The 25,450-nt window shown below is 42.3% G+C and overlaps 1 protein-coding gene across 2 annotated transcripts; it reads right to left on the bottom strand.

Annotated features, from left to right (window-relative positions):
• Positions 1-1,020: 1,020 nt before the first annotated feature.
• SHISA5 (shisa family member 5) lies at positions 1,021-22,814 on the bottom strand. 2 transcript variants are annotated; one of them, XM_075096543.1, is made up of 6 exons: positions 22,546-22,814; positions 20,511-20,679; positions 20,065-20,139; positions 7,274-7,389; positions 5,994-6,212; positions 1,021-4,054 (listed from the first exon to the last, which is right to left on the bottom strand). In XM_075096543.1, the coding sequence occupies exons 1-6, from the start codon at positions 22,595-22,597 to the stop codon at positions 3,975-3,977; spliced, it is 711 nt and encodes a 236-aa protein (XP_074952644.1). In that variant the 5' UTR covers positions 22,598-22,814; the 3' UTR covers positions 1,021-3,974. The 2 variants fall into 2 exon arrangements, with proteins under 2 accessions (XP_074952644.1, XP_074952643.1); XM_075096542.1 differs by lacking the exons at positions 20,065-20,139; positions 20,511-20,679; positions 22,546-22,814 and adding an exon at positions 19,297-19,384.
• Between the last annotated feature and the right edge of the window lie 2,636 nt (positions 22,815-25,450).

The following is a 25,450-nucleotide window of genomic DNA, read 5'->3' as shown; positions in this document are numbered from 1 at the left end:
TCAGAAATAACTCTGGAATTTCCTGGTGTAATTTCTAGCCCCCAAATTATATTTGTTTTCTAGATTTAGGTTTTTAGGAGCATATGTTTTGTCTGCTGTCCCCAGTTAACTAACAGAAATTCTGTTGAAAAAGTGTGAAATAAAATTGGAACTGAAATTATCTACCTGCAACACATTATCAGCCTGCAGCTGAAACTCCAACAAATTCAAAAAGTAACATTATAAAAACTACCTGAGATTATTCCATGATAAATAACTCTTTCAGAACAAGTTGGGTGGGTGAGTGGTTTTGTTTGTGTGTGTCTCCCCCCTCTCTTTTCTTTTAAATCCTACATTGGAAACTTAGCTGGCAATTCAAGGTAATAGTGATTATATACTAAATACCCTCAACCAATTCAGTACTACTTGGTATCTTATAAAAAGCATTCTTGACCTGCCCGAAGAAAATATTTCCAAGACTAATTTGGGGCACAAATACAACCTTTCAAAAGCTTTTTTTTTCAAAACTATTGAAAGTACACAAAAACACTAGCAAAAATGTTTTCACACAGAGTAGAAAGCATCACTTACACATATTGGTCAAGTTGATAAATGAGGCATGATATTCAACACACAAGCCAAAATATGTGTTGAGAAGACATTAACCTTCAAATTGTAATTACTTTGAAGTCTACTATCTTGTCTACACTAGACCTTTCAAACATCTTGGGATTTGTTAGCTAATGCATTCAAACTTCATGCATTTAATTTACTCCTTAGGCTAGACAAGGTCTTAAAAGTAGTCCTTTCAGATTGGCTTTGAAACATACTGTCAGAATATAATCCAGGATCTTATTTTGTCCTTGCTTTATGTTTTGACCTGTGACTAGGCTTCAGTCTCCGCTACCAAAAGTGATATTCGTGATACAAGGTGACTTAAAGTACACTTGGTAACACTAGCTGTCAAACAATAGAAAATGTAGCTTTGCAGATAGCCTCAATTTAAGTATTATTCAGGAGTGTAAGAAAATTTATAGAATATACTTCAAACACTGCATTTATTACAAAGGTGCATAGAGTTTATGCCATTTCTTTTGAATACTTACATTTAAACTACAAACAACATACAAAGCTAGGTTACAGTATGCAATAAAATCAACAACGATTATCTAGTAAATTCAGACAACAGAATATACTACTGTGATTAAGTTCACAAAACATTTCTGAAACAAAGGCACTTACAGAATTTAAAAAAATTAACATATACTCTTTCAACATTTAAAATTTTAACTCCATTCCCCCTGGTTGCATGGCCACAACTAAATAAAATTTGGTCCTATACTTTATTGTTAGTGATAATAATCAGATCTTATTGTTAGTGTGTTTAAGTGCCCCAATTATGAAGTGGACATTTTTCTTTTCTTTCAATGAATTTTGTAACTGAAGTAGTAATACTACTACTAAAGTAGTTCCTTGCATATTAATGATTCATCTCTTCACTTGCATGTAATTATGATTAGCATATATTCACTGAAGGAAAGGTATAAATTTTCAGGCTCCTTAACCCTATCCCTTATCTCCTCCCACTGCTGGTGGTGCAAAACTACCCACAGTGGTTTTCAGGGCAATTTGGTCTGTTCAACATCTACAACAAAACTTCAGACTTGGGGACCTCTATTATTGTTGTCACTTTGCTTTCCTACTATCTTTTCTTTACAGATTATGGCAGATGACTGAGCCAACTTCTCATGAAGTTGCAGATTTTCCTTTCATAACCAAAACATAACCCTGCTAACACTGCCACAAACTGTATGTTTTGTCACATCAGATGGAGGAAGATAAGAGCGGTGCAGAGTAACAACCTCATGAAGCCCAGCACTAGAATGCTGTACCTGCGCTCCGAGAGCTGCGTGGCAGCTGTGCTCACTGGCTGCATCTCACTGGCCAGAATCCATCCAGGCAACTGGCTAACAAAGGTGCTGGAATAGTCTCTGCCCTCCTTCTACATGAACAAACATGCAGGGGTAGGATCTATAGTAAGAGAATATTCAGTGGCCTCCCACACATTAAAAAAATATATTGAGATTTCTAGGGAAACACTTCATCCTCCATACAGGAAGCACTGTCTGTTTTCGGTTGTTCTCACATAACTCCTAACCATAATGAAGCATTGCTCAATTTCTCTGCTTACAAGGCAGGAAAGAGGACAGACAGACAGATATAGGGCATGCACGCTCCGTGAGTGCCTCCTGACACCATTTCATGTTATTAACTTCTTAGAGAGGTGTAACAGAGTGACATAGGTTGTCATGAATCCCAATGCTAAAATATTTCTACAAATTTCTTCTGAAATGCCCTTAAGACTTTCTTGAAAAAAATAGTTGGAATAACCTAGAAATAGACTCAAAAATCAGGAAGAGAAATAAGGCTGCCTTTGACAGCAGCAGTTTCCATCCATCATATGAGGTAAAACAATGACACCATCAATGTTTTTCAAACAGTAATATACCACAAGTATATAATTGCAGGGCAAATGGCTTAATGGCCTCTCTAAAAAAAGTAAAATCAGTGTATGAGATATGTCAAAACTATTTCACTAATTATGTCACAGTGATACATACAACACACTAGATAACTACTACGGTATAAAAAAAATTCTGTTTCAATGTTAGAAAAGATAGAATTGTAGAGGACACTAAAAATCATTATTCATTTGATCAATATAAAGTGTACAGAGCCTTGCAAACACAGCTATCAGTCATAAGGACGTGTCTCAAGATGTTTCATGACTGCAAGCACTACCTTCTTGAAAATACATCACCTTGCTGTGACCAAATCCTACCACTCCTCCTTTCCCTGACTTCTTGTTCTCTGCACAGCTTTATGGGAACGTTGAAGACAAAAAGGAGGTTTAATCTCTACTGTGTGTTCAGCTGGGATTTCTTATCCCCCCTGCATATTATTATTCACATGCAGACTGAGTTTATAAAAATCTATCATTCCTAAGTTCCTGCAGTCTACAGTTCCCACTAGACAGTGGCAAACCCTAAGCATTTAAAAACCCCAATCTATTTCTGACAATACTATCTCTCCTGCAAAATCAATTCCTTCCCTATACTGAGGCTGGACTGAACACTAGCAGGTACTTCTGCTTAAGGTGCTAATTTTTCTTCCACACTCATCAACAACATATGACTTAAGCAAGCTTGTCCAAAAATACTTGGACAACAAATACTTGTCCAGTAATTTTTTTAATTAAGAACTCCCAGGTTTTCAGCTTTTGATCTATTTGTTCTAAGTAGCAGAGAGTTTGGTTTTGTTGTTAATTTCTAGCTATAAATTAAAATGGCCTGAGAAAACATCCAATGAAGGCACAGTTTTTAAGCCTTAAAATTGGGAAAGAAAACAAGGAAATTATCAACTCATGCTGCTTAGCACAGAAAAATGCAACTAGTCCAAAGACAATTAAATGTGGTTTGCTACCCCTTACTGAAGGCAAATGTGTCAAAAAAAGGAAAATTCCCTTTTGAATAGTAAATGAAAGGCATTACATTGTAGCTTACCTGACAATAATAGCTTCAAAACAGGCAGAACGTAACACATAACAGGTAGTTTCTTAGAGATTAAGTTTTTTATGTTTTAATACTGTGCAAAAGATTGCTACAGCTTTGGGTGTTTGATAATGCTCATATTAGACCATTCCTTTCAAAATTATTGCACAGCATATGTAATTGTGGTTCTTATTTCTGAAGTACTCCTTCTTCATGCTTTTCTTGTATACAGAACAAAATAAATGTATTTGCTTGAGGTATAAATTAACAACTTCTGCAAGAAAAATACTCCTTCCTCATTCTCCAACCACTTAAAAAGACACTGAATTAACTTTCACTTTACTTAAAAGACTGGTGTCCTCTGGAAAAATATACTACAGTTGCACGGTGTAAACAGCACAAATTATTGAAAAAATTATGTATGCAGAAGCATAGTAGATCTTTTCAATAGGTGGGCTTCTGAGGATCCATATAAGCAGGGTTGTAAGGGGGCTGGCTGATTGGGTAAGGTGCTCCAGCACCAGCTGCAAAGCAAAACACAAGAAAAAACAGATTTGTAGAATTTACATTCCGAATTCTACATCTATAATGGCAACTTCTGTTTTGAGCACAGGATTAAGAGGTTCAACTTCTCTAGCGTCTTAATTGGACTTGAGCACAGTTTGTGCTAACTCAGAAAAGCATCTGCGTTTTAAAAGTAATATCACAAAAACCTTTATTCTTGTGCCTTTTTTTTTTTGATGCTTGAGTGTACATGTGTATTATGGCAACCACAAGCACATGGGTAGCCTTCAGGAGAGAACATAGTCTGAAAAAAAAAAAAAAGGAACTGATCTGGTCCAAAAAACCAGCCAGTGGAAGTCAGAGATGCACAAACAACTGGATATATCTAATAGTATGCAGAGAAGTGAAAACCAACCACTGGGCAAGAGAAAAAGGACTGGAGAAAGCATCTTAGGATTCCTCCAGGGAAAACACTTTCCTGTTTAAGTGTCACAGAGTTAACTAAAAAATTACAATAAAAGGGAAAGAAGTATCCCACCACTACTGATCACATTAAAGAGTGTGATTTATATACCAAATGTATATCACTCAGAATGTATCCCTACTTTCTATTATTCTGAGACGAGCTGCTCTCAAGTGGCATCTTAATTTTCCAGTCTGTCAATAGCACAAGTTAGTTGAAATAATGCAGCACTTGATCAGATCCCTGGAATGTGTAAGCCTGGTTATCTTTTGTTGATCTTGTAAAGTGAGTGGGTTTGGCCTATGTGTGACAGAGCAGGTATTCTCTCCTTGCATGTGACCTAATTAAGAGATTGCCCCTACATTAGCAGACAAGAGAAATAAAGGACAGATCTCTCGCTTTCAGGCTTTCTCAGCTGGCAACGTGGAAAATGCTTCAAGATTTCCCCCCCAAAAAAATTACTTTAGGAACTAACCAACCAGCAACAGTTTGAGAAATCAGAGAGTAAGGGAAGCAAAATGACTAGTTCATTGGCTCCCTCACGTGATAAAGATGAAGCCAAAGCACTTTGGGGTAACCCCATAAAACCCACAGCTTCTTCAGAGTTTACAACACAAAAATAAAGTGTAAAACCACTGACTTGGCAGGCGTGCTGACGTGGGGCTTGTTTGCACATTGTTAATGTACAATTTCTAACCGGTTTACAAATCCTTAAAACCATGAACAGAGCGTTTTTATCTGAGTTGTCATGAAAGAGTTACTTTCTAATAAGGGCATTATCTACTATTCAGAACTACACCTTTCTTGTTACTTAGAAGGATGAGCAGTGTGGTTTGTAAGAGGGCTTGAAAATCCTACGACAGATAACAGCCTAGTTTTGGCCTCTATGAACAGCCAGGAGCCAACTGTTCAGAGAACAACTGTTACCAGCAGAAGCAGAAATTAGTAATTGCAGCAATAAAGCTGCATGAAAACCATGCTATGAAAGAAGGAAAGCAGAAGAAAAAAGATGCCGATAATTCTAACTGCTAGTCATTGGCAAGCTTGTCTGAAGTTGATCAGACTTGTTAATCTATTAAGATAGCGACAAACTACTAGAAAATGCCATCTGTGTATAAATTAAAACATCTAGCAAATATTAGATTAGAAAGGGTATGTAGAAACACCCAACTAATATATACATGTTAACTGGGCTTTGATTTTAATATGAAATTTCAAGTGAATTAGTAAACATTCTACTGGATCAACCGACAGTCCCACATATCACCAAACTTTGCCAATACAGCTCCAGCTACATCGCCTCATGCGATGCTTAACATAGAAACTTCAGCAAGGGTAAATTACAGCATCCACCATCATTTCAATTTTATACTTTTTTTAATATTTACATTACTATAGTCATAGAAAATAATAAATGTAAGTAATACAAGATTGGTTCCAATGCAACTGTCTCTTTAGCTATTTAAGAGATGAAGAAACACTGAGCATTGCCTTACCTGCCACTGTTTCATGATAAGCTGGGGGTCCTGATGGCTGCATGGGGTAAGGGGGAGGATACTGTGCAGGGTATGGTGCTACCGGCATTCCTGGTTGTGGCTGGATAGCCACAGGCTGATATCCTTGATATGGGGCTACCGGGCAGTTGGGTGGCATTCCCTGTTGTTGGGGATAGGGAGCGTGAACCACTGTAGTGGAAGTAGTGGTGGTCACAACAGCTACAAACAAGTAAAAGGAACATGGTTAGTGCAGGTGGTTCCAGGATATCACCTGGGACAGCCAACAACAGTAATGTAAAACACATCCTCTTTTAAGATATATTTCTTTCTTCAAAATCTGGGTAATTTCACTTTGAGTTCCACAGGAGATTTAGAAATGTATGCCTCTAAATATCCTTCTACTGATCTCAGTGGTAATGAGAGCCTTCACATGCTGGGACAGCAGCCAACTTATCTCCTTGTTTCTCAACTACAAAGAACAAAGAATTTTTTTTCTTAGACTCTTTGAACACCAGGAACTCAACCCTGCAGCCAAATTATCTATCATTTGGTATGAGACTGGAAAAACTGCTCAGTTTTAAGTGTTATCTGGTTAAAAGAATTAAGGTGATAAACATCTCCTTTATCAGCTTCCTACCACGATTGCCCAAAGAAGTTTCCTTTTTCATGTTGTCTACACACTAATACATCTATGTGAGTAGTACAGTCACTCTAAATAACAGTTAGAAAGGCAAGTACACATTAAGTCATTGATTTTTGCAGGAACCAATGTTAGACCATTGGTTCATATCTGTTATTGGAATAAGGGAGTAGTAACACTTTCTAAAAAAGTCCAATAATTTGTTTTCAAGATCTCCTTCCTCTCTATGCTACAATTATAGACTTTGTTCAAGACTGAACTGTTGCAGTCTTTGGCCTTTGGTGTATTTTTCAGATATATTTAAGAGACTGGCTAAAATTTAAAATTTTATTCTATCCCCTGCTTATCTAAACAAATCAAACAAAACAAAAAAACCAAACAGAACCCACACCCAACACCCCACCTCAAAAAACCCCCCCAAATCTACACACTGGGGGGGTGGGCTGGGGAAAAAGAACTTCTAAGTGCTTGGAAAATACTCCAAAACATCTCTCTAACTTCACATTCTTAAGCAGCCTAAATGCTTATTTTTAATGTTTAGGTATTGCAACTTTTGTAGCAGACAGGTAAGGCAAGATTATTTCATAGGAACAGAATTTTCTAGGTTCAAAGGTGTGAAAAAGAATATACAGGTACTTACGTCGTGGTCTTCGACATGCTTTATACAAACAGCAACACGAACAGGTGAGGCACAGAACAATAGTAATTACAATCACCGCACAAACAGTAACTCCAATCGCAACAAGGGTTCCAAAACTGTAAGAAAGATACCACCAGAAGTAATTAGAGTCTTTCACACAAATTTATCACTCTTCAACCTAACCTTCTGTAGCAAACACATTGCTCCTCCTCCAATCTGTTACTACTTCATGCATTTCAATAAGAAAAAACTGTGAAATGCAGTGTTACATGAGGTCTGGTCTGCTAAATCAGTGGAAGCTGACCAACCCTTATCAAGGAGAGCATGCCCCTGTACATGTATAGAGCCAACGTGAGTCTTTGGTCCCTGTCTTTTTAGCATGATGGTGATTCTCGTTATTTTAGTGCAACTGTGTGTCCCTTTATGCATTCCAAAAGGTTACAGTGGTAAGGTTTCAAAAGCACTAGTTTGATGACTTAGTTTTCCAAGCATTACTTGACTCCTCTGAACACACAGGTAGGCATGCCTGAAATGAAGCACCCCAGACTTCAGGGTGACAGCAAGTTCTTCGCACATTTGTAAGACCTCCCAGGCCCAATCTCAAGACAATCTTGGTACTGAGCAGACATCTCCACACCGCAGATTTTTGGCAGATTCTGTGGCATTTTTAAACAGTTGTTTTAGAAGCCATGTTTCACGTGGCTTGGAAGATCTGAAGTTCAGCCACCTTTCCTGCAACAGCAAGTATGTCATGCTACGTTATGGGAGACAGAAACACTGCCTAAAACACCAAAATCTAGTATGGAAAGGCCAAAGATTACACCAGCTTTAATCTCTGTGATAAGTACCAAATGATGGAGGCAGACGTAAAGCTTCTGGAAGTGACTGTTTACGACAGTTCTGTTTACAACACAGGGAAGAAAAAAAAACCCAAACACTGTAAAGCATTAAATGCCCAGTGACAATTCCCTTTTAAGTGTAATTCATAAAATCTGTTTCCTACTATCTGAAATCAGTAAAGCCCTTCTTCCATAGAAGCCAAAAACTCCAGCATTTTTATTTCTTAAAAAAGCACCATGCATCAGTTTTGGAAACAATTGCAGGAAGTAGTTTTTAATGAACAACAAGCTCTAAAATAATGAGCAGGGAGCTGGTTTTATATCTATCCTGTTTCTGCTTCTTTGTAGAGATTTTGGCTACAGAACTCTAACAGGAAACTGAGCAGGAAAAAAACCTAACAGCTGTAAATGAAATGACACATCTCCAGAACCTCCAGCAATTTTTGCTTGGCTACCAAACAGCCATCAGATGTGAAAATTGTTTGAGTATCAATGACACTGGAAGGTTAAATCACTGACAAAAAGAAAAAGCAAAGCACTATCTCTAACCCAAATTTGGAAGACCTCACACCTCAGTCTTCTAGAGCAACTTAACACTCAGTAAGCTGGACACTGAACAGAATCATTGACAAACAAAACAGGTGAAAAAAACGCATTTTAAATTGAACCTAAGAGGTTGCATCAATTTTATTGTTTCTCCAACAGCCAGAAGAAAAAGCTCGGGTCAAATCTCTCTCAAAAATGTGAGCAACAATTTTATCTAACTAACTTCTGCACTGATTTTGTGAGGTTCTAGACATAACACTATGGATTTACTCCTTAAGTAAGTATTAAATCTAATACTGTGGATTGCCTATAGCCACTGCACCTATGCATTTACATGTAAAACAGGAAGCAGGAAGTGCTGCAGCCTCCTGAGGTCACAGACACTGCCAGGAAAACAAACAGATGATTGCAACACAGCTGCAAAATGTAAAGATGCATGCGTTCTTTGTCACGTTAATTTGCAGCTTTACAGGACACTTTTCATATGCTTACTTGCACATGCAAATGCATTCCTAACCATGCCACTTTTAAGTGCCCCTCCCATCCTCAGGAGCATTAGTTTCACTTCAGCACAGTAAGTTCACAGCCAGCTCATCTCCATCCAAAAATCTAATTTCTTTCAAGCCTGGTATAGGAAGGAAGATACAAATGCAATTTCAGGGGGGTGGACAAAGATAAATACGTACAATGATACCGCATCCTGAAACACAGTCTGCCTCCCATCCATGAGGCCAATAGGAAACACGCATCAAGTTAGTTTGAAAGCACAAGCTGAATACTTGTGTATGTGGAAATGGATTAGATTTAAGATATACCTATGGAATTTAAATACAGGGTCCTTACTAGATGCTTATTATATAAATTCATATATACACTGGAGAAGAAAGAGAAGAGTGCACAGTGGGTTCCTACATTAGACTTAACCATCTCAACTGCAATGTTCACAAGAAGCAGCATGAATGCCTGTGACAAACTATGGATACCTCTAGAAACTGCAGGACAACAACATTAACTACTGTTACTAGTCAAGTGCCAACGGCATTTTTCTAGTTCTTGTTCCCACTTCTGCATCAACCCTGAGAAAGCTCTCTCACTAGGGAAGTTAACATTTCCATTACACACAATTATAACCAAGCAACATTAGCAGAGACGACAAAAGCAAAGCCAGCCTTTCACTTGATGAATCTGTCTAAAAGGACTCCGAAAGTATTTGGAAAAAAAAAATATTCACATTAAATGATAGTTTAATAACCAACTATTAGCATTATACCTAAACAAAAAAGAATAGATATGAGGGATTGTAGTGATACAAAAATTCGCGGATACTATCCTTCAAAGTCTGAACCTCCCCGTAAGAGGAAGCGGAGTATCCAGAAAGTTCCCGAAATAAAACTCAATAGCAACAAAGTCACTATTAAGCAGGCATCCTTTATTACAGCGCTGGGCAGCACTGGGGATTGACCCACCATAAGTGCTCCAGTGATTCGGTAAACTTCCAAAGATTATATGCTATAAAGTCATACATATTCATAAGATTCCCGAGGATTCATTAATGTATGTAAAAGCTCAAGCTGCATGCATAGTTGTCTTTTTAGTGGTCTTTGGGGTCCTCCAGTGGTCTCTGATGGTCTTCCTCACCTATCCGCTGGTTGAACTTTGGGTTTCCTTTGCCCATATATAGTCATTAAATTAGCTCCTCAGTCCTTTAGCCTTGGACTGTCACAAAGGGCTGATTTAAATTAGTTCCTCGAGTGCTTATCTTGGCACTGATGTCCTGAGTCTCTGTTATCAATGAATTTACGAGCTTATTCACCATCTTTTTTTAATCCTATCTGGCACCAAGTTGCATTCTTCAAATCCCTGAAACTATCTTTGCAAGGGAGGAAACCACAAGAGAACAAGGATGCTTACAATAAGGACTAAGTCAAGGACTGTCAGGGGTTTAGTTCTTTCAGTAGCTTAAAGATCCTTTCCTTGAATGGTTCACCAAGGCAAGAAAAACAAACCAAAAAACCCCCCACCAAGCCAAAAAACCACACCTTACCCCCTGCATTCTGCAAACAAACTTCAGAGTGCAGAAATCAGAGTGCCACAGCACCAGATCACAATGCTCTGCTGGGGTCACAGTTTGAACACAGGTTTCCAGACTCCCACATTATATATACCACAGTCTCTAAATAAAGCACACGCTGTTATAAACAGCTTGAGCTCATTCACTGCCATTTCCTGTTTCTTTCTCTTCACATGAAAGCTATCTTTTGCCAATAATTTAATAGAAAACAAAACTGAGAACAAACCCAAACCTAATATCAGCTTTACTGAAGCAACGCTAAACTGCAACTTCTCATAAAACCCATGGGAAAGTAAATACCAAGGGACAACTCCCTGTCCTTTCCTACCACCACCTTCCTCCTTCCTTGCCCTACTCTACTTCTACCCCAATTCGCTCACCTTTGGAAAGCATTAAATTGTATGTGTGATGAGTGTACCTCACAGACTCACCTTACCTTTAAAGTTGTCTAATTATTCAAAATATGTATCAGTTCACATAAAGGGCGTTATGTGATTAGTGCCCATTTTATCCCTTTTGGTACTGAATGGAACACAATGGACATATTAAAATCTGAGAATAAAACCCAGGTTCTAAATACTGTTTAGTACTATTTGTAGAAGTTAATTCTCAAGGCAGTTGCTCATGTCAAAGATCTCAATCTTAAACACTGCTGAGTGGAAAAAAAAAAAATGCTTTGAGTGTATCTAAGGCCTTTTAAAATATCAAAGTTTCAATTCCAACAACATTTTTAAACCTCCTAATAGTTCGAATCACTAAGTTGGCGACAGTTTGTAAGCCCAGCTGTAAAGAAAGTTTTTGCATATCTATGCATTCATGTCAGTTGGACACACTGCAACCTTTGTCTTTAAAAAAGAAAAAAATACCCAAATGAACAACAAACGAGACCACCTAGTACTGTAAAAAATAGTTTAAGCAGCCTATTTATTTTGCAAGTTTTAATCTATTCCAGGATTTGTTGCACACTACAAGAAACATGTTGGCAGGGCCCTTTTCAAAGTCATGACTGGTTTTAAAAAAACATTTACAAATGCTGAGTTACAGCTGTAACACAGGGTGGTCTGGAAAGACTTCAGGAGATAGTTTAAGCCATTCCTAAAAGTAAAAAAAACCACAACCAAACAAAAAACAACAACCAACCAAACAAAAAACCCAGAAGAAAAAAGAGTATATGCATATCATTCTCTACTGGTCCAGAAAAGGATACAGTTCCCAGAAGCGTGACAGAACAGTAAATGTCCAGACTTGCCTTGACTAAGATATAGGGCATGAACAAACAAGTCCCCAGACTAAGATGCTTTCCTAAGCCCAACATTTTAGGAACAGCCACACAATGCCACGTACTGCCTCCAAAGCTTAGCAGGAAAATAAAGGACAAAATTTTTGTAAAATATAAAGCAATATAACTTCCCAAGAGTCTTTCAGAGAGATTAGTTTTTACAACTTTACAAACAACACATTTCTTCAATTTAATATTTTAGCATGAATATTCAAAACATAAGAGTTTGCTGGAGACTCAAAAAAAATCCCGTTTACTATTACACAAAAAGTTCTGTGAAGTTAATACTCACAGGAAAACATTAGCATGACTTAAACACTTGATAGACAGACCAACCTATTTTAGCACAGCCTGGTTTTGGCCCACAGGAGCTCCAGCCCATGTGGACAAACAAAATAGACACCGTATAGTTATGCCTCATAGTTCAGATGCAATCATGCTAATTGCTGGTGCCAACCATGGCCTGCTCCAGCCATTTTACCCAGGGGCCACCTCCCGAAAATGAGATCTCTACGTGATCAAGAAGTGCCTAAGAAACAAGGGCCCAGTGATTCCTGTGGTGGGCCACTGCTAACTTAAAACTCAGATTGAATTGCATGGTTTCAAAATTATGAAATCTTGGTAGTTTCATCAGAGTGGCAGATTTGAGTAACTGCCAAGTCATCTTATAAGCTATGCAATGCAGTGAAGCATGGACTGGAACTGCGATGTCTGCACTTGTCTTTCAAAAAAATGTTAAGTTAGCACTTAAGAGCATCCTTCCTAGGGTTCTGCCCACATACAGTTCTTTGATGTGAAGATCATCTCATTTTGGCTAACCCATCAGTGCGGTACCAGCTCAAGTCATCGCTAACTGTAAACTCCTAAACTGCTCTAGCGTGGACACAGATAAACTGCCACTGAAAACCACTAAAACTTCTCACACTTCCCACAGTTATTTCTGGGTATCCCCAAAAAGAAGGAAAGTTCACAGCAGGAGGCCCCTGAAACAATCCCTGGGACACATCTGCTTACCTGCAGTCTAAACAGCCCTGAGCTATGGCCCCAAAGTCAGGACAAACCTGTGCCATTGGGCACAGCCCAGTAACCCATACCAGCTCTGACATGAGAACCAATTCTAAACCAAGAACAATAATGTCATAGTAAGCCAAGAAGCCCTGCATCTGCAAAAGAATGCAAGTCTTTTGCAAAGAAGTTCGCTTAGTATGTACTGAATGGGTCATTTCTCTATTTGGTCAAAAAGGAAGCTGATGTGGGTTACTTTAAGCCCAAAATAACAAACTTTAATACACAAAGACCTTCTGGAAATAAAATTAATTACTACATTTTTAAAAGGCACTAACTTCTCTACTATTTCAAGCTAACACGTAGAAGGTTTAACACAAGTTCTTAGCCTATATGAGGAAGTGGCAGGGAGGGAACTTTGTGGGTTTACTCAAGCATCCAACACCAGGACCCAACAGATTATTATGGGAGATGTATGCAAGCATCTCTTCTTGGTCTATAAACAGTTCACTTTCACTAAATATGTCTATTTATATACATTCATAAATACAATTTTCCATGAATGTTTCCCAGGAAATCTACTATTGTACACTTTGTAGACATTCGAGAATAATTCCTATAGGTAACTGGCACATTAAAAAATATGCATGTAAGAAGGGGAAAAGTCAGAGCTGCATGCAGAAGGACTACAGACTTTCATCAACAGTTCAAGAATTAACACTGCAGCTTCATGCAGGCCACAAGACAGTTTCAGACAATTCCATTGGATCCTCAGCATAAAACCCGTCCTTAAACAGATTACAAAGCACTTGCTTCTACAGATGACAAATTTAAGATGCTCCTTTAGTGATAAAAATAGAATGTAGATTGATTACAGGCACAGATATTTAAGGCAAAATCAGTCAGTTCCCCTCCTACTATTAGGGTCCCAGTTCAGCTATACAGGATGTTACCTCCCCTCTAACTTGGGACCAACATAAAGGCAATGAGAGGGATTTTTCTGAAACGGTTAGCTGAATTAATAGAACAAGTTTAACTGAAAAAAATTAAGCACCACAGAAAATTTGCCACAAACAACACTATGCATTTGCTACTGCCAATATCATACTAATTCTAGAAAGCAGATTTAAGCAACTAATTAGAAACTAACTTGGCTAAAGAGTTAGTTTTAAATAACATTTTTAAAAAATTCTGGCAAATTGCAACCCAGTGTATGACTTGCAAAACACACTGAAACGGCAATCAAAGGAAGTTTAGACTACGTTACACCCACTAGCTTTGCTTACCATATAACCCAGCTCTTACATGAAACACTTTTTCCTCTACCCATGTTACTCATAAGTCATCACATATAAAAGTTAGAAACACTGTGTTCAGGCAGGAGCAAAGTTTAAATTGGGTAACTTAACCTATACTACTATGAACTGACATGCTGCCTCACTCTCCCTCTCTTTGGGAGATGTATTACTCATCCAGCACAATGAGGAACATCAAGGAAAATCTAGCCCTGCACAAATAAGAACAGACCTCTGCACTAGAGGTCACATCCAGCCACTGCTACTTCTCCTTTAAACAGTATACATCATTAACAAGAACTCCATTAAAAAAAAACTCACAAAAGTGACTTTAATGACTGGTTCCTTCCATAACTTTAAAAAAAAAAAGTTTTTAGAGTTTACCTGTCAGTGGAACTGAGAGCCAGAGATCACTCTAACAAAAATGGAGAGGACTATTACATTAAAAATGAATAAGATGTTTTTAATAAAAATTGACTTTGTCAAAACACCAATCTTTACACAATTGCAAATTTCCTGAAGCTAAACTAATTTGTTCGTTCACAGAAGACACTAAAACTGCAGTTTTGAAAGGCTAGGCAATTTTAGGGCATTCTCCTCCTCCCTTAACAATACATCTATTTTCCTCCTCCCATAATACATCTATAACATAACCTATCACAAATAAATCTGGCTACACCTCAGGCCATGGCTATTTTGTGGAATCACATGAAACAGCAGAGTTGGAGCTAGCTTTGGAACCCACATGCTCAAACTTTCATAAATCTTACTAAATAACAATCATGGTCTTTTAACCATGCTTTCAAGGAAGAATTTTCTATTTCTCAGGCTACAGGACCCTTCTCTGAGGGTTACCCTGCCCACAGCTGCTTTGACAAGCTCTCTGCAGAGTTAACCTGTATGTTAAAAATTTACTGTTTTCAGAGTTACACTCTGTAGAGGCACAGCAAAGCCCACAGAGTTAGAAGAGGGAACACCCTACCCTGGTAAGTACATACTGTCAATGAAGTACACACCCACAGAAAAAAGAACTCCTGAATGTAATCCAAGTGATTAATCTTACTGTGTCTTTTTGCATGTTTAGGCCACCTTGTCTTGGTGTTTGCCATGAAAAAGGTTTCTCTAGTTAGACGAACATGCTAACCCAACCATGCACATCTACCTCTTGATGGCATTTTTCAATCTCTCCTTCCATCTTGGTTACAGAGTAAATAAACCTGCACAAGCATTAAGCCCACTGCCTGAAGCAAGCAGCTGAGAAATCATAAATGACAAGTCATAACTGCTTCATCAGCTTTAAGTAGCTTCTTCACTGAGAATGCAGCAAACACAAAACCAAATGCTCTATAATGCAAGTTACAATTACAAATTGAAAGCATGGAACAATTTTTAAATGGCTTCAAATCCAAATCTCAATTGTTTCTAGACAAGAAGTGTATGTTCCTTGGTGAGATTAAGCCTGTGTCTGAATGCAAGCTTTACAGAAAGGGCTCTGTATGCAGTTTAACTCATTACAGAAAACACTGAGGACCAGTACTGGAAGAGAAATCCTCTGCTCCTTAACTAGAGACTTCTTACATTTCTAGAAATCCTTTTCCAATGAATAATCTTACTAATTTATTTCCTTATCATTGGCAACCTATTACAGATGCTGGAGCATCCAAATACACAGTAAAGTGTGAACTGAACTCCCCGACAGTGATAGGGAGAAGGAAAAATGGGATATAGTTCAACATCATAGTATTTTTTACCTTGCCTATGGAGAAAGCATATGCTTAAAAACATCTACATTGACAGTCAGCAAACTAGGGTAATTACCTCTTCCACAGTTACAAATCTACTGTTTTTGCCAACTTATGCATGTAGCAGACTATGGCAGATGCTGCATTTCAATCACAGGCGGACAGAATGACATGGATTTTCTCCATTTCACAAAAGCAGAACCAAGTTGCAAGACAACACATTGATCAGCCCATGACAAAACCCAAATGAGCGCATCCACAGTTTAACAAGGCTGTCCTGTCTCTGTGGGCTGAGGCTTCCCAGGAACTGTCATTCTGCCTCCCTCTTCTCATCACATCAGGATGCACAGCCTTTTCACAAGCCTTACCGTATCTGTTACACAATCTGCTATAACTTTAAGGCAGATATTAATTCAGAAACAGAGTTCAATTAACTGTGTACTAAGACAATTTGAAGTTTTGTTTCCATTTAGAAAGACTGATACCAGCTGCTCCAACTACATTATTTTCTCCTGTAACTGATACAGATGTTCTGAATTGCTCCGCCTCCTTAAACACTCAAATACTTCACAATTAGTTGAATAGTAGATATGAGTCATCTTATCTTTTCCAGTAAGGGTCACTATCAGAAAACTGGCATATCAAGGCTAAATAACCATGTTACTAATGCAAGTTATGAGAACTGCTGTTCCAGTGAATCAGTGCTCTGCTGCAACACTATTATGTACTGCAGAATGGAAGTGGAAAAATGACTAAATTAACCTTACTTCTCACAATCCGTCTTTGAAACCAGAGCAAAGCAGGGAAGAATTCAGTAATCCAATTAAAGGGGGAGAAGGAAGTAAAACACCTTCCTGCAGTAAAACCTTGCCACAAAGTGTTCACTAGCAGCAGAAACTATAGAAATTGGGTATGGTCATCTTAGGTGCAAGGAAAAATGGTGGCAAATTTTACAAGTTTAGTGGTATGAAACATATGCCTATGCTCTGACCTAAAAGCTCAAGATCGATCAATAATGGAAAAAGCATGAATCTGCGTTAATGATGACTCTCATATTTTTCCTAAAATGCTTACATTTGCTTCCAAATGCAGTGTTCTGGGAAGCACAATGCTTCCAAGTACCTGAAAGTACTTCAAAGGAATGTCATTTGTTGTCTTTAAAATCTCCAAAAGATTATAGGACATGAACTGCTTGCACTGGGAACTGCACTTAACTAGGCTGCCCAAAGCACTTGATACTCTATATTAAATACTGAAAGATATTAACATTAAAGCATACTAATAAAAAGAAACCTACTAAGAAGCTGGTGCTTCTGCAGATGACCTCAGAATAAACACAGCAAAAAAAGCAAAATCACAAGCAAACTAAAACTTGACAAGACAAGACTAAAGCTAGACAAGACAAGAAAGAACATACAGACCACCTCTAACCTTTCCCTAACACTGTCCCATAGAATTTGAGCATATTTGTGGCAGCTCTTCCAAGCAGGGAGAGCAGACACCCCAACTCACTCATCCCAGTGCCAAGGCCACACACAGTTTGTGACAAACCCTCAGAGAGATAAAATTATCTTAAAAAGCCAGGATTTATGAGCAATGTGCCAGAGTGGCAACTCCATTTAGAAACACTCCCAAATGAGGAACTAAATGCTTTCTGACCCCTAATGCCATGAAACCATCACCTCCTCCTTTTGCAGGACAGTGTCAAAGGTAGTATTTGCAACTCATGAGCAAGAACAGGGCACTAAAGGAAGCTGCCCTTTGTTCCTCTCCGCCTGTTACAAACTGTTCAAAGACTATGCTCCTATTGCCGGGGGATACAGAGAACTTCCTCAGCTGACATCAGCCCTCCTCTCCAGACAGTAAAGTTAAATAAACAGTCATCAAGAAACTTGTCCTTTAAAAGAAGTTGGCACGGAGCAAGAGGATGGAGTATACCTTGCAGGCAGAAACCAGGGACAACTCTTCCAGAAGGAATGCAGCCTACTGCTTTGTTTAAAAAAAAAAAACAAACAACCACAAATAAAACAAAAAACCCAAACCACCAAAACCCCCAACACACACCACACAAACACCTAGGCAAAGCCTGAAACAAAACAGAAACCTACTTGGTGTCCACTGACTGCAGTCACAGAAAGTCCTACTTGCTTTCATACCTGATGTTGAAAAACCCTAAGTCGGACACCCAAAGTCATTAGTCACTTTGGAAAGTTCTGGGTGTGGTTTTCTTCTGTAGTCACACCTGAGTGGCTTTTCAAGGGTGGTATTTCTAGTAAAATAGCCTAATCAGAAAGTAAGTTTGATGTTAAGTCTAGGCCTTTGCACTACACGTTAATTTTTCAAAGCTGTAACATAACTGAAAAGAGAAGTCACTAATAACCCATTTTCTCAAGGTGAGACATCAATGATTCTCTTTTTAGACATTCCATAGTTGAAAACAAAGATAATTAAAATACCTTAGCTGCTACTGCCTGAACTTTTTTGGTCATTTACAAATGCACCTTTGTGGGCTGTGGGCCTTGGTTACAGTTCCTTTGACAACTGCGTGGGTTTTTTGGGTTTTGTTTTTTAAAACACTGTATAATCTCATTTTCTGTGCTTTTTAATAGCTATGCTTGCTGGTATGGAAAAAATATATTTATTACTTTCTTTATATTTAGCCGTTATTATGCCAGCAGATTCAATATCTCTGCTACCCCAAAGATGGGCAATGGGTTTTTTCATATCTTTCTACTAAAAAAATGCATCAAGAGTGAATGCTACTTGCCCACACCTGCTGTACATGAACCACACCTTTGAAGAACCTCCATCAGCCTAGCAGAGGAAAAGGAGCATCCCTCCTCCGAAATACTTGCTACGTCAACCCTTTCTTTGTGGAAGGCTAATGAGTCAAAAGAGACCAAGGATCCCAGACATTCATTTACCCTCTTCAGGTAGATGTCCTGGCGGACACCGCGGCAACGCTACCATCGGGCGCCTCCAGCGAGGCTCCTTTCCTGCCGCGCACAGAAGGCGGAAAGAAGCGTCTGCAGGTCATACAACGTCGGGTGCTCCGCTCGGCTACGTCAGAACGCGAGCACAGCCCCGGCCGCCCGCCCGCCCCGCGCCGTTCCCCGCGGCAGGTGCTAAGGGCTACCGAGCCCGCGCGCAGGGGTTGCCCTGGGCCAAAAGGCCCGCCCCGGCCCCTGCCCCAGCCAGCTGACATCGGCATGGCGAGCGCTCTCCTGCCCCGCCACGCCCGCTTACCCCATGCTCGCCGCTGCTGCTGCTGCTGCCGCCGCCGCCGCTCGCAACGCGCCCGCCGCCCGGCCAACGTCACGACACGTCACACCTCTCGCCCCGCCCCCTTAAAGGGGCCGCAGCCACGGGCGGGGGGTGCCGCGCACCCTCCGCGGGGCCGGGCAGCGCTGAGCCACCCCTTCTCGCCCAGAGCTTGAGTCCCCGCTCCCTGTGACCCCGGGGAACTTACGCAGAGGTATCAAATACTCATAGCCCAGAATTTACCCTTTTTGTGCTCTTCCACGCCATGAAAAATAGAAAAGTTTTACAGCAGCACTCTTGTAATCACCAATATAATGCACAGACTTAAAAGAATTTATGTTGCCGGAGGCTGAAATAGAACAAGAAATATTGATAAAAACTAAGTGCAAAAGATGCTAAAAAGCAAGATGTTTCAAAGCAGCTTCTGTCACTGAGCCACCACAGACTTCACCCCTCAGTATCAAAGAGCACAGAGCAAGTGTGCTAATGCTTTAGAGGACAACCTCCCATTCAGTAATAAGATTACGGACTAGTACATAGAGCGAACGTCATAGTCTAAACAGCACGATCTAACCTCTTCCTCATTTCTCCACTTCTTCAAATATTCTGACACGTACATGAGTTTGAGTGCTCCGCATCCTTAACACACAAATTGGTATTTCTATTTTCATTTTCTGTTGGCATGTATTGATTACACAATGAAGAATGTATAAATAAATCTAGTTTTAAAAGGTGAGAATTTGCATGGCTTACCCAGGGCCAGAAGGGAGGTAATTATCAGGGTCCGAAAAAAGCTGCATGTGATTTACGTTGCTTGAGTCAGAGATCCTGTAGTAAGAGAATTAATCTCAAAAATGGAATTTATGACTTATTCAAGTACCTGGCTAAGATCCAAACGATTATGAAAGGTAATGTACACTAAAAAGAGAAAGAGATTAGTTTTGTCATCCTCAAAGAAAAATTAAATAGGGTACAAGTATTTGAAAATGCTCAAGAAAACACCCACCAGTTCATTTGTCAATTTGTCCACCTCATGGTTCCCCTTGTACAGGTAAGTTACATGCATTAACGTTGATCCCCAATAGGGCCAGGTACAGAGCTCAAAGGGCCCTTTGTAAGTTTTTAACAATTAAACTGTGTATTTTTGTCATTTGATGATAGAATTATAACCTGCGGTATACACTCAGTTTGCATCATACCTTCCATCAAGCAGATTACACTGAAACTGTTGTTCTTCATCAATTTTTAAGATCGCATTAGAGCAACAGTATCGATGCATGCAGTCTCCACAGCAAAAGTTGAGACAGGATTTTGCAGGTTGTGCCTTGCCATGATGATCAACATATACCTGACAAGCCTCACCCAAAACTGAAAAAAGTTAAAATCCAATAGTTAGTAACTAAAGAAATAATCATATAAAGCCTCTCTCTCAAACTGACTATCTTACCTAGGTTAACATTTAAATATATTTTGTTAGGTTTTAGAAATCAACTATTTCCTTTAGAGTATAGCAAAGACAAATACTTACTCCTTGCACACAAAGTATCTCGTCTTCGTAAAGTAGCTCTTCCCAACTCTTTATACATACATAAAGGACTAAACTGCATGCAAATATACAAAGAGCAGCACGGCTAGCCAGATATGTTAAAGACCATTTAGAAGAAAATGTTAGATTTTCCTAGATATTTGACTTAATGCAAGAGATGCAACACAACCACATTCACTAGATTTGGATTTCTGTATGACTTGGTTGTTTCTACCCATTGCTGTTATTTACTTCACGGAAAACCTTGATCCTGTTAATCCATGGCATAAAACAGAGATGGCATAAACCAGAGATTCCTAGGACTAAAATCTGACAAGTAGCATCTTCCCACTACAAGCATCAACTGATCCAGCTACAATGGAAAGGAAATAGTGATGTTCATGTACTAGGATGGATTTCTTAGGGCACATCCCATGCTTTTCAGCACTGCACTGGGCTGATACATTCCTTAACGTACTGGCTGTTCTCTCTCTCTTTCTCTGCCCTCTCAAGCCTGAATGACTGCAATGTAAGAATGGCACATCAAAAGTTTCCCACCGTTACATAAAAACGTTTCTCAAAACTTAAGCAAAAAGTATTTCCCAAGAACCGTTAGCAAGAGTATCACTACAGTTTTCAGAGATAAATGCTGCAGTCAGCTGGTTTCTATGCCTATGCTTTAGCTCAGCCCTCAGACAAACTGTGATCCTTTACTATTCTGATCAAATTGCCATCTTGCAGATCCACTAAAGATGACATTCACCCTTCCTGCATGTCTGTGCAGAATCTGATCATCGGATAAAGTGAACCACTCATGCATACAATATCAAGAGCACTTTTCTTCTAATACGTCCTGTGACCACATCTGCTTTCTCTCATCACATGACAAAGCTGGGGAAGATCACACACTCCATCCTTTAAGCCCACTAACAAGATATTACAGATAGGGCTGCTGAAAAAAACCCCAATTATAAAAGTTAGCATCTGATAACTATGTATGAACTCAATTATCTAATGAGTTTATATAAGAAGTGCTGTTCTTGTGATATCCTCACTTAAGTATTTATATTATCTTGCCCTAAAAGGCTAAAATTTACTGTGTTGGGGGTAAAAAGGTGAGAATTTTAGTGAACAGCGACCGGCACCCACTTTGTGGGTGGTTCTTCCCCAATAGCCTTACCTTAGCTTTATCAATAGACAGCATTCATTAGGTGGGTCCACGCAGTCATTACTGGGGCACTAATTGCTGCTGTCTAACAATGCACACTGGTATCAACACGAACCTACCTCACTTTCAGCATGATTTTTCTCTCAGCAAGCCCAATTTCGCACCAGAACCACTATACAGGTGTAGATATCTCATGCTCTTGCTGGGGCAAGAGCCGACCATGGGGCCAGGGTGCATGGTCTTAAGGGGCCCCCCAAAACCACACACCTGGCCCCATGGGCAGTCTTCGGCCCAGCGCTGGCAAGATGTGTCCATCGCTGCTTGGGGGACTGAACTGAGGTGGTCTCTGCTCGAAACCAAGGGCGCCCCCATGCCGGCGGTTTCGGGAGGGCCTCCGCGGGAGAGGCCGACAGGAGCCACAAAGGCGCCTCACAAAGGGATGCCGCACAACGCCAACCACCCTGGGCTCGGGGACCCCGCTGGCAGAAGCCGGCGCCGACTCCACCAGTTCCCCGCGCCTCAACCGCCGCCCCGTGCTCACCGGCCGCCGGCAGCAGGCAGAGGAGGCCAAGGCCGCCCTGCCACGTCGCCATCGGCACGGCCGCTTCTCCCCCAGGCGGGCAACAGCTGCTCGAGACGCCAGAGCAGCGGCGAGAGGGGGACCGGCTCGGGGCGGGGCGGCGCGCGGGGCCGTGGGACAGATCCCAGCGAGCCGAGCAGTGCCGCTGCGCACACAGAATAAGCGGGAAATCGCAGAAAAGTCGCGGTGGTTCAGCTCCACGAGCGACAGCAGAGATTTCTCCTCTTCTCTCTTCTGCAGTATTTTGCCAACGAGCTTTTTCAGCAACGGGTCAAGGAAGTAGGACTCGCGGGATTTCTGCCTGAGGATATTCAACGCACAATCGCCCGGGCAGCGCAGAAGGTGAGGACCTGACAAGAACAGGGAGATCTGTGCCAGGAGAGGTTTGCCGGAGCTTAGCCCAGACCCCAAGAAAGAAACCCCTTCGAGCCGCTCTGGGACAAAAGTCTTGCTCCCAGCAGGTCCACAGAGGCTCCCGCACAGGAGCCTTGACCGCCAGGCGGATCTGCGGGGTGTGACCCAGCAGCGGCCGCATCCTGCGCCCTGCCCGGAGGTGTGGGTCGGGCTGTGGAGGCCCTGAGGCTGCCGCTGATGGGGGCTGCTGTGCTCTTTCCAGGACTGCTTTGTCTGTGGTGACAGCGGGGCCACCATCACTTGCCGGGAGATGGGCTGCGACCGCAGCTTCCATCTCCCCTGTGCTGTGGAGGGTGGATGCATCACCCAGTTCTTTGGGCTCTACAGGTAAGGGCAGCCAGGCTGCATGGGGGAGGCTCCTCACCTTCAGTCACTTGCCTGCCACTGTAAGCCAAGATAGAAAGGAATCCACAGTGGCAGATCCCAGCAGCCGGCCACATGCAGAGCCAGAGCCGGGCAATGCCTGGGGTTCCTTCACGCCTCTTCTCCCCTCCTTGCTCCCACTGGGGTAGGACCCAGCACTCCACAGCTCGCCCATCCCTTTCCTCTTCCCCCAGGTCCTTCTGCTGGGAGCACCGCCCAGAGCAGGCAGTGGAGGCGGCTCCGGAGGAGACCACCACCTGCCTCATCTGCCTGGACCCTGTGGGGGACAGAAAGTCCTTCGGCACCATGGTGTGCCCAGCGTGCAAACACGCCTGGTTCCACAGGGGATGCATCCAGGTTCATGCCAGTCATGCTGGCTTCTACGGCTTCTGCTGCCCGCATTGTCAAAATGAGTATCGATTTCTGATGGAAATGCTCACCATGGGGATCCGAATCCCGAAGAGGTTGGTTTTTATTATTCCCAGCTCACAAGGCAGGAGGGTGCGAGCACTGTGCCATGCCATGCCAGGGCCTGTCCCAGCAGTCCTGGCTCTCCACTGTACTGTGAGTCTGGCCTTCAGCTTCACGGAGGACTTGGAAACACGGCAGGGAGGGAAAGAAGAGCAGGGACGCCCTGCACCTGCCTTCTGCCCAGCTGCAGGGGCTCATCAATTTTCCCTTCCTCCACCAGAAGGGGACTATCGTGGGAAGACAACGGTGCCTATGAACAATTATATGAGAGGCACAGACGCTGTGATGCCAGTGAGTGCCTTTGTCCAGCAGGCAGGGAGCGGGCAGAGGAAGAGGGGTAAGTTGCCAAAGCTGCACCCCAGGGCTCTGCACGGGGTCTCTGTCTCTCAAAGGGGAAGGGCTAAGATCGAGAGCTCTGCCGCGCAATCCTGTGCCACGGTCACTTCGTCCTCACAGCCATGAACCCGTTTGCTTCCTCAGGCCCTGGCAACTGCTCCTGTGCTGCTCCTGCGCTGCTGAGGGCACTCACAAACGCTGCTCCTACCTGAGGAACAGCACGGCCAGCTGGGAGTGTGACAGCTGTGCTGGACTGGGCACCGGTAAGAGGCAAAGCACGCGGGTGCCCCTGGGCTGGGGCCAGGGGCCAGGCAAGGCCTGGTAGCAGCTGCCCGTGCTGGGCTTGCCAGATCTGGCCTCTCTGCTCCAGGAGGCCTGGAGGCACCGCACTGGCCTATCCTGCCCCAGGTCTGGTGGAGCCGTGCCCTTGACCTTCCAGCTTCCCCTTACAGCCTCCAGTGCCAGCTTGGTGCTTAACGGCACCACCACCTCCAGCCAGTCACCTCCACGGCACCTGAGACCAGCAGCCCCACCACTGGTAGCCAGGTGGCATTGGGGCACTCCTACGGCTGCCCAGTGCCTGAGAGCAGCCGCCGCTCCAGCTACCCTGGGCCCCAGCGGGTGCGAGACCATTCCCGATGGCAACGTTGGGCCCAAACTCCCTCGCCGTCCCAGAAGACACTGTAACAGCAGTCACACGCCAGCACCGAGTGACAAGAGCTGCACCTCCAGCCAGGCAGCAGTGGGGCTGCCCCATGGCTTTCTGGCACCAGAGACCAGCAGCCCCACCACTGGTAGCCAGGCAGCACCAGGGCCCTCCCGCGGTTCCCCAGAGCTGAGGGCAGCAGCTGCTCCAGCATCCCTGGGCCTGACCGCATGCGAGACCATTCCCGATTGCAACGGTGGGCCCAAACTCCCTACAGCCAGCCTGGACGCTGCTGCAGGACCAGCCGTGCACCGTCCTCAAGTGCTGGCCCTGATCCACACCCCGCCCCCCGCACAACAAGGAGAGCTGTTAGTCTCTGCACTGGGATATCCTACACTCGTTTGTCGGCTTCCTCCTCCTCTCCCTTTCTGGAGGGGCAGCATTAGGGGCTGGGCACAGAGGGTTCTCTTCTCCCTGCGTGTAGGCAGCACCTTCCCCAGACATCCCTCCTTGCGGGCTGGCCTGGGCCGGCTGCCCAGCGCCGTGGCCCTCTGCTTCGTGCCTTGCTGGCACCACATCTTGCTCAGTTTCCCCGGGGGAAGTTCACACCCACCCCCAAAACCCCTCTGTCTCTGG

The sequence above is a fragment of the Phalacrocorax aristotelis genome, chromosome 6 (assembly GCF_949628215.1).
Source record: "Phalacrocorax aristotelis chromosome 6, bGulAri2.1, whole genome shotgun sequence".
Classification (NCBI taxonomy): Eukaryota; Metazoa; Chordata; class Aves; order Suliformes; family Phalacrocoracidae; genus Phalacrocorax; species Phalacrocorax aristotelis.
The sequence above is the reverse complement of the archived record's forward strand: the minus strand, read 5'-3'. Positions and strand labels throughout refer to the sequence as shown.

Coding starts and splice junctions, on each gene's coding strand:
- SHISA5 (XM_075096543.1), bottom strand. CDS start 22,597: ATGGCGACGTGGCAGGGCGGCCTTGGCCTCCTCTGCCTGCTGCCGGCG. Junction 20,680..22,545: donor CTGCCTGCTGCCGGCGGCCG/GTGAGCACGGGG, acceptor AACTTTTTTCAG/TTTTGGGTGAGGCTTGTCAG. Junction 20,140..20,510: donor TGTAATCTGCTTGATGGAAG/GTATGATGCAAA, acceptor CTCTTACTACAG/GATCTCTGACTCAAGCAACG.